The sequence below is a fragment of the Microtus pennsylvanicus genome, chromosome 12, assembly GCF_037038515.1.
Source record: "Microtus pennsylvanicus isolate mMicPen1 chromosome 12, mMicPen1.hap1, whole genome shotgun sequence".
NCBI lineage: Eukaryota > Metazoa > Chordata > Mammalia > Rodentia > Cricetidae > Microtus > Microtus pennsylvanicus.
In genome coordinates, this window is record NC_134590.1 from 70286485 (window position 1) to 70298685 (window position 12201).

General features: G+C 42.6%; 1 protein-coding gene across 1 annotated transcript in view; it reads left to right on the forward strand.

Moving 5' to 3' along the window:
* Abca13 (ATP binding cassette subfamily A member 13) overlaps positions 1–12201 on the forward strand; it is a 408645-nt gene that overhangs the window by 59606 nt on the left and 336838 nt on the right. Inside the window, exons 14-15 of the mRNA XM_075943386.1 lie at positions 1127–1332; positions 1981–2120. Of these exons, the coding sequence (XP_075799501.1) occupies positions 1127–1332; positions 1981–2120 (346 nt within the window). The remainder of the gene's footprint in view (positions 1–1126; positions 1333–1980; positions 2121–12201) is intronic.

Consider the following 12201-nt stretch of genomic DNA (forward strand, 5'->3'; position numbering starts at 1 on the left):
TCCTTCTATGCATTAGAATAGGAAATTAGTGAAATAACAAAGCCAATAAGATAGAAATGTCAGAGTGTGTGCATAGCCAAGCTCTTCATTGTCTCCTCGGCATCTGTAACACATGCCAAGGTCTGTACAAAACAAGCCCGAAGTTCTGACCTGCCTTGTGCAGCACAGATAGCATACGTGCAAAGCAGTCCAGTGTCTGGGAGCTCCCCCAAACAAGTTTATGAGTTTTAAGTGTGGAGTAAAGCTTGGAAGCTAAGAAAAGTCAGAGAGGATGCTAGTTAGACAGGAAGGTCTATCTGAAGTTGTGCAGGCACTGGAAAAGCCTGTGTGCTGGCGCTGACTCAGAGGGATCAGCAGCTGCCAGTATGCTTCTTCAGCTGTATGAGAAAGCCTGTTGGCTGGAAGTTAGGTAAGCTGTCCCAACAAACCATTCCAAAGCACAGCGACTGAACCCAAAACACACTCTGTGATCTCTCACGACTCTGGGGCCTGAAGGGGGCTCAGCCAGGTGGAGTTCTCATAGTCTTACAGACGTTCATGTATGATCCAGGTCATAAGGGCTGGAGTTGGGACGCTTGGGTAGACACCCAAGTCGTGGGGTTTATCTCTATAATAAGCCCATGTGGGCTTCCTTGATACTCAAGGATTCCAAAAATGCACAAGAAAGGAGGTTTTCAAAGTTTGTGACAGCGACTCTGACTGACAGTTAGTACAAGCCACCCTGCAGCACGTGTGGTCTGGTGAGGGTCAACGCCCAGCCACAGGGACTGTGGGAGGGCATCATCAAGAGGACATTTAGCAAGTCCGATTCTTTGAGGATGTTGTTAAGTGTCCTCCACTGCTCTTGGGAATACCGTCCAACACATGTGGCTATGACACTAGAGTGTCTATCAGGTACCTAATAGAGTGGGAGACAAAGAATCTTACTTTGTCATTGGGTAAGGTTTTACTTGGGGGCTGTAACTTTGAACATGAGCAAAAGCCCATGTTTAGGACTGTGCATTGAGATCATCCTCCTACAGTTCATATGGAATCCTTGACAGCTGAGCCTTGGAGGGCCCCATCTGAAGCATCCACATGAAATGGCTTAGCCTTTGACAGGCGTTGTCCTTCTCTTTCATTTGAGGGTCGTCGTTTGCAAGACGTCATCGCAGGACACACAGACGGACCCATTTCAGAACCAGACAAGCATTTAGACTGGAAGGTTCTTGGAACACAGCTGTCAGAAGTGAACTTGACCTGTTCTCAGGTCTTCAAGCCACCAGGAGCTGCTGCTTCACCTGAGAACGGCATCTCTCCTGGGGGTTGTGAGTACCAGCTCGTCTCCACAGTGTAAGTATGTGTTGGATGGGAACCATTTCAGGGCGGGATTTCAGGTGCTATGCCCTGATGGCTCACCATCATACATACATTCTAGTTCTAAAGAAGAGAATACAAAGATGCGTTAAGGGGAGTAACCTGTTGCTATTGTAAGAGAATTTCTAAAACCTATAGCACATCAAACTGTCTCCATGTTTAACCACAGACGACCTTTCATGACAAACCCAAAGTCTGTGTGTAACCAAGGCCGATGTTGGTCACACAGTTAGAATTCCCATATGGAAGGCTGTCCAAATGAACTGTTCCTTCTGTTTCATGACCATTTACACCAATAGCCACGTTCTGTGAGCTTACACTCAAGTATATCAAATAGGGATCTATGTTTGTCACCGCCTCAAAGTTTATATTGTTGTGTTTGTTTTCCCTGATTGACTCTTTTTTGTGTTTTATGTGTTGTCATAAATGGTTTCCCATCAACTCCCAAGCCAGGGCAGAGGAATTAATAAGTGAGTAAATATTAAGTGAGCTTTTAAAGGAGTCTAATTTCTCTTTTCTGTGACTCTCGGATGTTTGCATGTATCCTCTATAGATGGGCTTGTAAGTCTACGTCCTGGTGAAATGGTTAGTGAGCGCTGTCTGTCTGTATTGTTTTGGCTCTAGGATATCTCACATACTTGAAGAAGGACAGGTGTCCCTGCAGGAAATGTTGTACTGGAAAGTCTTCTCAGGAATCATTGGGAAGACGTGTGAATTGGCTCGATATGTGAACATGCATGGAAGCTTCCAGAGCAGTCCGCTGGGTAAGTTGGGAGGTCTTAGTGACAGGGGTGTGCAGTGTTTGCCCCACTTAGTGAGATAGAGTTGCATTATGAAGTGTCGTTATGCATCCTTGAGGGAAGGCTAAAGTTGAAGAGCCTCCAAACCCTGCTAACTCTTATGATTACTGTGTTCAAAGTTTCATCATGGTTGTGATCACTCCCCCCCTGCCCTTTCCGTTTTTGTCTGGCTAGGCTCTCCTAGTACTTTTCATAGAGATATTTTTCACCCTCAAAATTGTTTTTGTTTAGATGAAAACATTATTTTTTTAATTTTAGTACTTCACTGAGAATTTTGCATGCTTTGATCATATTTATCTCTCCACCAACTCTTCTCAGATCCACTCCCTCTCCTCCTCATTCAACTTTGTGGCCTTTTGTAATTTTTAAAACCCATCAAGACCAATTTGTGCTGCATAAATAAAATACTCTTGAATGTGTGATCTTTCACGTGAGTATGCCTAGTTCACCAGGGACTAGGCTCTTAGAGAAAACTGTCTCTACCTCTCCCAGCAGTTAGCAATTGCCATTAGCTCCCAGGCGAGGGGTGTGATTGCTTGCCCAGCTCCCCTCTCCATGCAGAGGTTTGGTCTGGCTTGGGCTTGTCCAGGTCTTGTGCCCGCTGTCACAACTGCTGTGACTTTATTATGTGCAACTGCCATGCTGTGTCAGAAGACATTGTTTCCTTGTGGTCATCCACCACCTTTGGCTCTTATACTTTTTCTGCTCCTTCTTTTGAAATAATCGCTAGCCTTGGCACAGGGGTGTGGTATATATGTTCCTTTTAGGACTGAGCATTTTGCAGTGTCTTAGTCTCTGCACTTGGTCTATTTGTGGGTCTCTGTGTTAATCAGCAGCTACAGCCAATAACATTTTCTTAGGCGAGGATTGAGAGAGGACTTAATTGATCTATGAGTATAATATAAGTCATTATGAGTAAGGCTAATACTTTGCTCGTTTATCAAAATCCTAGCATAAGGTTCTTCTCTAGAGTCTATGACTTGTCTAGCTCTGGGATCTTGGCCCAACAATGGTGCCGAGTATGAGTTTTGTTTTGTGGAACATAACTTAAATCCAATCAGAAAATGAGATGGTTGGTTCCTCCCATTGATGCCCATGTTTCTATTGCATCGCTGGCATGTCTTGCCAGGCCAGTCATTGCCGTAGCTCACAGGATTCACAGCTGGCAATGGGAATTTTGTATTCCTTCTCTAGTTTTCTTTCTTTCCTTCTCCAAATTGCTGCTTTTTTTACAGTCTGCCAGAGAGTCTTCCTCCCTAGCTCTCAGCTGTAAACCTAAACCCCCAAGACAGATAGATATTGCAGTTCTTTGGGGTTATACTCTGAAATCTCTGAACTTCAGGGTGCTAAATTGTTGGAAGCATCCTTCAGGACTGGATGATCAACTCACATGGTAGCCGTTCTCCTTTACCATCTTCCTTCTCAGCCCCCTATCCTTCCCTGTAGTCTTCATTTTTCTATTCCTGCTAGTAAACCCCTTAGATTAATATAAAATATCTTTCAAATGTGTTTTTCCGTTCTCATGGATTATTCCAAGATTTCTTTCTTAGTTTCAGTATTCTGAAATTTCCTGGAGACTTCAGTAAACGTGAACTTTGAAAACTGCATTGTCTTTGTACTCAGTAGGTCCTTTCCACTTGATAATTAATACTTTGGGGAATATTCTTGCACTATTACTTTTGTAACTTAAACCCTATATTTTTTATTCTAGAACTTCTGTTAGCCATCAGATGTTCCTTCTCTATGATTCTCTAATTTATAATCTTTTAGGATGCTTTTCTTGGACACTTCCTTCATTTTATTTAAAACACTTTTGAGATTTTTTTCATCTGTTTAACTTCTGAGGCCCTTCCTTTAGGTTTTCATTGAAGATAGCTTATTGCTCTTATTGCATCTAATTTCTCACCACAAAACAGACCTTTAAACAAATGAATATTTGAAAGATGATTTTTTTTGTTGTTGTTTTGGTTTGGTTTTTGAGGGAGAGTTTCGCTGTATAATAGCCTTGGCTGTCCCAGAACTCACTTTGTAGACCAGGCTGACCTCAAATCCACAGAGAAATGCCTACCTCTGCATCCCAAGTGCTGGGATTAAGAGTGTGCACCACCACACCTAGCAGGAATGATTTTTTAATATTTATTTTTGTTGAGTTCTTTTCTCTGTTTGGTACAATTCTTTTATATGGAAATTTTCTTTAGGATCAGATGCTATGGTTTTTATCTCTGTGTAAGGACAAAGCACCTACTGCTCCCTGGAAATGTTACGTGTGAGGGGTTCTTGTCATCTGATGGACTCTGTCCTGCTAGGTGATCATGCTGTAAGCCGTTTCTCTCCACAGCTGAAACAGTTGACTGTCACATCTTGCTATAAATGTGCATCTTTTTTTCCCTTCTGGGATAAGTTGATTTCTCTACAGCCTTCAAAAGAGAGTTCTCCAGAAGAAGCCTGTTGATAGACAACAGCCAGGTGGAAATGGGTGGACCTGATTGTCAGTGTTCTTGGAAACAAGGGAGGTGATGAGAACTTCAGTGTTGCGAATCAGCAGATTAAGTAATCCTCCATATTTCCAGTAGGGGTGTGCCATTCACAACATCAGATGCACCGATACTCCAAGTTTAGTTCCAGTCAATTCCATTTCCCCAGGTCAGCAAATTTCTTCTCACCTGCTGACATGGAGGAGGAGCCGTGTATCTGCAGTGATGGAGAGCCTATGTCTGAATTTTCGCCATTCAAAAAAAATGTATCTCGGCCGGACCACCGGGCGGCGGAACGCAACGCGGCCGGACCACCGGGCGGCGGAACGCAACGCGGCCGGACCACCGGGCGGCGGAACGCAACGCGGCCGGACCACCGGGCGGCGGAACGCAACGCGGCCGGACCACCGGGCGGCGGAACGCAACGCGGCCGGACCACCGGGCGGCGGAACGCAACGCGGCCGGACCACCGGGCGGCGGAACGCGGCCGGACCACCGGGCGGCGGAACGCGGCCGGAGGACGCCCAGCGCAGCCGGCGGGGACCCACTGGGACCAGAGCGGCAGCAGAGGACACAGGCTGCTGGCGGCGGGAACCGTCCCAGCAGGAGAAGCAGGCTGCAGGGACCGCGCACGCAACACCAAGAACAGATCGCCCCACTACAATTAAACCAAAGAGGTTAAAGAAAGAATACTAAGAGCTGCAAAGGAAAAAGGCCAAGTAACTTATAAAGGTAAACCGATCAGACTTACACCTGATTTCTCTATGGAAACAATGAAAGCCAGAAGGTCCTGGATAGAAGTACTGCAGAAGCTAAGAGACCATGGATGCAAGCCCAGACTACTATACCCAGCCAAGCTTTCGTTCACTATAAATGGAGAAATCAAGACATTCCAGGATAAAAACAAATTTAAACAATACGTAGCCACGAATCCAGCCCTACAGAAAGTAATAGAAGGAAAATCGCAACCCAAGGAATCCAACATTGCCAACACTGCTTACAATAACTCAGGCATCTAGCGACCCTTCACTAGCACAACTCAAAGAAGGGAGACACACAAATTCTACTTCCAAAAACAATAAGAATATCTGGCGTAAACAACCACTGGTCATTAATATCACTTAATATTAATGGTCTCAATTCACCTATAAAAAGGCACAGGCTAAGAGATTGGATACGAAAACAGGATCCAACATTCTGCTGTTTGCAAGAAACACATCTCAACCACAAAGACAGGCATCTACTCAGAGTAAAGGGCTGGGAAAAGATCTTTCAAGCAAATGGTCCTAAGAAAAAAGCAGGTGTGGCCATATTAATTTCTAACAAAACTGACTTCAAACTAAAATCAATCCGAAGAGATCGAGATGGACACTTTATACTCATAACAGGAACAATTTGTCAGGATGAAGTCTCAATCCTGAATATTTACGCCCCTAATATAAAAGCACCCACGTATGTAAAAGAAATATTACTAAAACTCAAGGCAGACATCAAACCACACACACTAGTAGTAGGAGACTTCAATACACCTCTATCAGCAATGGACAGGTCAATCAGACAGAAACCTAATAGAGAAGTAAGAGAACTACTGGAGGTAATGAAGCAAATGGACTTAACAGACATCTATAGAACATTCCACCCAAATAGGAAAGAATATACCTTCTTCTCTGCAGCCCATGGAACCTTCTCGAAAATTGACCACATACTCGGAAACAAAGGAAACCTCCACAGATACAAAAAAATATCAGTGTCCACCTGTGTCTTATCAGATCACCACGGATTAAAGTTAGAATTCAACAACAATCCTACCTCCAGAAAGCCAACAAACTCATGGAAACTGAACAGTCAACTACTGAACCACACCTGGGTCAAGGAAGAAATCAAGAAAGAAATTAAAGTCTTCCTTGAATTTAATGAAAATAAAGGGACAACATACTCAAACCTATGGGACACCATGAAAGCAGTGCTAAGAGGAAAGTTCATAGCACTAAGTGCCCACTTAAAGAAAACAGAGAAAGCATACATCGGAGACTTAACAGCACACCTGAAAGCTTTAGAAAAAAAAGAAGCAGATGCGCCCAGGAGGAGTAGAAGACTGGAAATAATCAAACTGAGGGCTGAAATCAACAAAATAGAAACGCAGAAAACAGTCCAAAGAATCAATGAAACAAAAAGTTGGTTCTTGGAGAAAATCAACAAGATCGACAAACCCCTATCCAAACTAATTAAACGACAGAGAGAGAACACGCAAATAAATAAGATCAGAAATGAAAAGGGGGACATAACCACAGACACAGAGGAAATTCAGAGACTCATTAGATCTTACTACAAAAGCCTGTATGCCACAAAACTAGAAAATACAAAAGAAATGGACATTTTTTTAGATAAGTACCACATACCAAAGCTAAACCAAGACCAGGTGAACGATCTAAATAGACCTGTTAGTCGCGAAGAGCTAGAAACCGTTATCAAAAATCTACCTTCCAAAAAAAGCCCAGGACCAGATGGTTTCAATGCAGAATTCTACCAGAACTTCCAAGAAGAGCTAATACCTATACTCCTTAATGTATTTCATAATATAGAAACAGAAGAGTCATTGCCAAATTCCTTTTATGAAGCTACAGTTACCCTGATACCAAAACCACACAAAGACCCAACCAAGAAAGAAAATTACAGGCCGATCTCACTCATGAATATCGATGCAAAAATTCTCAATAAAATACTGGCAAACCGAATCCAAGAACACATTAGAAAAATTATCCATTATGATCAAGTAGGCTTCATCCCAGAGATGCAGGGCTGGTTCAACATACGCAAATCTATCAATGTAATCCACCATATAAATAAACTGAAAGAAAAAAACCATATGATCATTTCATTAGATGCTGAAAAAGCATTTGACAAAATTCAACACCCCTTTATGATAAAAGTCTTGGAGAGATTAGGGATACAAGGATCATACCTAAATATAATAAAAGCTATTTACAGCAAGCCGTCAGCTAACATTAAATTAAATGGAGAAAAACTCAAAGCCATCCCACTAAAATCAGGAACACGACAAGGCTGTCCACTCTCTCCATACCTCTTCAATATAGTGCTTGAAGTTCTAGCAATAGCAATAAGACAACATAAAGGGATCAAGGGGATTCGTATCGGAAAAGAAGAAGTTAAGCTCTCGTTATTTGCAGATGATATGATAGTATACATAAGCGACCCCAAAAACTCTACCAAAGAACTCCTACAGCTGATAAACACCTTTAGTAATGTGGCAGGATACAAGATCAACTCCAAAAAATCAGTGGCCTTCCTATACACTAAGGATAAGGAAACAGAGAGGGAAATTAGAGAAGCATCACCTTTCACGATAGTCACAAATAGCATAAAATATCTTGGGGTAACTCTGACCAAGGATGTGAAAGATCTATTTGACAAGAACTTTAAGTCTTTGAAGAAAGAAATTGAAGAGGACACCAGAAAATGGAAAGATCTTCCTTGCTCCTGGATTGGGAGGATCAACATAGTAAAAATGGCAATTCTACCAAAAGCAATCTATAGATTCAATGCAATCCCCATCAAAATCCCATCAAAATTCTTCACAGATCTGGAGAAGACAATAATCAACTTTATATGGAAAAACAAAAAACCCAGGATAGCCAAAACAATCTTATACAACAAAGGATCGTCTGGAGGCATTACCATCCCTGACTTCAAACTCTACTACAGAGCTACAGTATTGAAAACAGCTTGGTATTGGCATAAAAACAGAGAAGTCGACCAATGGAATCGAATAGAAGACCCTGACATTAACCCACAAACCTATGAACACCTGATTTTTGATAAAGGAGCTAAAAGTATACAATGGAAAAAAGAGAGCATCTTCAACAAATTGTGCTGGCAAAACTGGATGTCAACCTGTAGAAGAATGAAAATAGATCCATATCTATCACCATGCACAAAACTCAAGTCCAAATGGATTAAAGACCTCAATATCAGTATGAACACAGTAAACCTGATAGAAGAGAAAGTGGGAAGTACTCTACAACACATGGGCACAGGAGACCACTTCTTACATATAACCCCAGCAGCACAGACATTAAGGACCTCATTGAATAAATGGGACCTCCTGAGATTGAGAAGCTTCTGTAAAGCAAAGGACACTGTCACTAAGACACAGAGGCAACCCACCAACTGGGAGAAGATCTTCACCAACCCCGCAACTGACAAAGGTCTGATCTCCAAAATATATAAAGAACTCAGGAAACTAGACCGTAAAAGGCTAATCAACCCAATTATAAAATGGGGCATTGAGCTGAACAGAGAATTCTCAACAGAAGAACTTCAAATGGCCAAAAGACACTTAAGGTCATGCTCAACTTCCTTAGCGATCAGGGAAATGCAAATCAAGACAACTTTAAGATACCATCTTACACCTGTCAGAATGGCTAAAATCAAAAATACAAATGATAGCCTTTGTTGGAGAGGTTGTGGAGAAAGGGGTACACTCATCCATTGCTGGTGGGAATGCAAACTTGTGCAACCACTTTGGAAGGCAGTATGGCGGTTTCTCAGGAAATTCGGGATCAACTTACCCCTGGACCCAGCAATACCACTCTTGGGAATATACCCAAGAGAGGCCTTATCATACAACAAAAGTATATGCTCTACAATGTTCATAGCAGCATTGTTTGTAATAGCCAGAACCTGGAAACAACCTAGATGCCCTTCAATGGAAGAATGGATGAAGAAAGTATGGAATTTATACATATTAGAGTACTACTCAGCAATAAAAAACAAGGACTTCATGAATTTTGCATACAAATGGATGGAAATAGAAAACACTATCCTGAGTGAGGTAAGCCAGACCCAAAAAGAGGAACATGGGATGTACTCACTCATATTTGGTTTCTAGCCATAAACTAAGGACATCGAGCTTATAATTAGTGATCCTAGAGAAGCTAAATAAGGAGAACCCAAAGAAAAACATATAGGCATCCTCCTGAATATTAACCTTCAGCAAGCGATGAAAGGAGACAGAGACAGAGACCTAAATTGGAGCACAGGACTGAAATCTCAAGGTCCAAATCAGGAGCAGAAAGAGAGAGAGCACGAGCATGGAACTCAGGACCGCGAGGGGTGCACCCACACATTGAGACAATGGGGATGTTCTATTGGGAACACACCAAGGCCAGCTGGCCTGGGTCTGGAAAAGCCTGGGATAAAACCGGACTCTCTGAACATAGCGGACAATGAGGACTACTGACAACTCAAGAACAATGGCAATGGGTTTCTGATCCTACTGCACGCACTGGCTTTGTGGGAGCCTAGGCAGTTTGGATGCTCAACTTACTAGACCTGGATGGAGGTGGGGGTTCCTTGGACTTCCCACAGGACAGGGAACCCTGATTGCTTTTCGGGCTGGGGGGGAGACTTAATTGGGGGAGGGGGAGGGAAATGGGAGGCGGTGGCGGGGAAGAGACAGAAATCTTTAATAAATAAATAAATAAATAAATAAAAAAGAAAAAAAAAGAAAAAAAAAAAAAAGAAAAAAAAAAAAAACAAAAAAAAAAAAATGTATCTCAATATACCTGCCCATTTCAGTTCTACCTTTTACATATGCAGTTAGACATTTGTGCTTTAATTCCCGGGTCTTGTTAAGAGTTACAGGAAGAACCTGTTGAGATGCCCCCCTTCAAGTACAGATGCTGACGCTTGTGTTTCTGTTCTGCCCAATTGATCCCGTTTGTCCACTTACATTCCCGCTGGTAGGTGTTAGTCGCTGCCATATGCTCTTCCGTCCTTTTCCATCCCTTTTATCTGCAGGCTCGATAGCCTTCTGCTTTCTCTCGTCATTTTACAGACCTTTGGGGATGATCGGAAAAGAAGGCAGTTACAAGTCCTCCGGGGCCAATGTCTTAGCAGTTAAGGAACCGAGAATTGGAAGGGCCTACCAGCTCAGTTTCTTGCCATTGGCACGGTCAAAGGAGAATGGATGTATATTTGTCTCAGCTGTGCTTACCTGGCGTTTAGAAAGGAAAGTTACCTTTTAAACCAAGGGCATCACTTGGAAAAGCCTAAAAGGAGCGCAAGTTAGTGGGGCAAACAGAGGAAAGCAGAGAAAAGTTCCAGGAAAGGCTTGTGTTCACAGACAACTCATCGTGTGGATCAGGACCTGAAGGATGAATTCAACTGAGAGGCAGAAAGAGAGAGATATGTGTTCAGACATTTCTTAACAGTTCTTCAGTCATAATCAGACTAGCAAATCTTCCCACAATGGACTTCAAATTAGGAAGCCTTTGACCATTCGGCAATTTCAGCTGTCAGGTGAAAAGTTGGTGAGCTAACAAGGGGACCGATAAATAATAAACATGTTGAGATAGTCAGTATATTCAGTATATTCAGTAGACTATGCCATTTGACTTTTTTCTTCCTCCCTCCCTCCCTCCCTCCCTCCCTCCCTCCCTTCCTCCCTCCCTCCCTCCCTCCCTCCCTCCCTCCCTCCCTCCTTCCTTCCTTCCTTCCTTTGTCTCCTCGTTTTTGCTTATGGTATGTGTGCTGCGCACAGATAATTGCCTGCATCCTAGTTACTGTCTGGTCCCTGGAAGAGCAGCGGCAGCAGCAGCTGGCGTCTCATTACCAATGCAGATCGTAGCCCCACCTCAGACCTGCAGAACAGTCAAAATGCACATTTTAAGATGTCCAAGGGACACGTAAGCGTACAAACATTTGGAAATCACCAAACAGCAACAGGAGAAAACACACACCATAGCAAGACCCCCCTGCAGCTGTGTGTCCATCTTTAGATTGCGTATTACTTAGCTCTTCCTCCTTTCAGCGGGCAACAAAAACGAAACAAATGCAGATCGTAAGAACGTGGTATGAGGGAGACATGACATGGTTTAGTGAATAGAGTTGGCTGCTGTACATTTTACAGTGCAGTTTTCCCTCAGAGACCATTTGGGTCGGGGAGTGTGGTTTGATAGTATGGGTTTTAGAAGCAGATAGACTTGAGGACAAATATTGCATCTGACAGATTTAATTGATCCAGCCAGCAGTATCAAGGATATTACTTTTACTCTTGATAAAATAAAAAAAAAGGCTTACTTTACTCTTGTCTTATCACGTTGGCCTAAGATACTGGATATAAGGTACCCAGCAGGAATTGAAGGTGTACACAATAGAAACCGCTTCTTTCCCCGCCCCAGTGGAAAGAGCAACTGGATTGGACTTCTTCACGAAGAACAGCAGAGGAGTTGACTGTGAAGGATTTTATTTTCTTCTTTTGCTTAAGAATTTGTTTTACCCCTTGGTTTTCTGATAGCATCGACCCTCTTCTTATGCACTATCACACACCTCTGACTTAATTTGCTGGAGCATTTCCATCTTGCCCCATAGACACGTACTCATTACAGTGGGAACTTGATGAGGCATAATAAGTGTGAGTCTTATGCAATTTTACTTGCGAGATAGATGCTAAAGAGGTTAAATTGCTTGCTCAAAGTTAGAAATACTTTCATTTGGAAAAACCCATAACAAAATAAAACACATCTTAAATATACAAATTTGTATATACC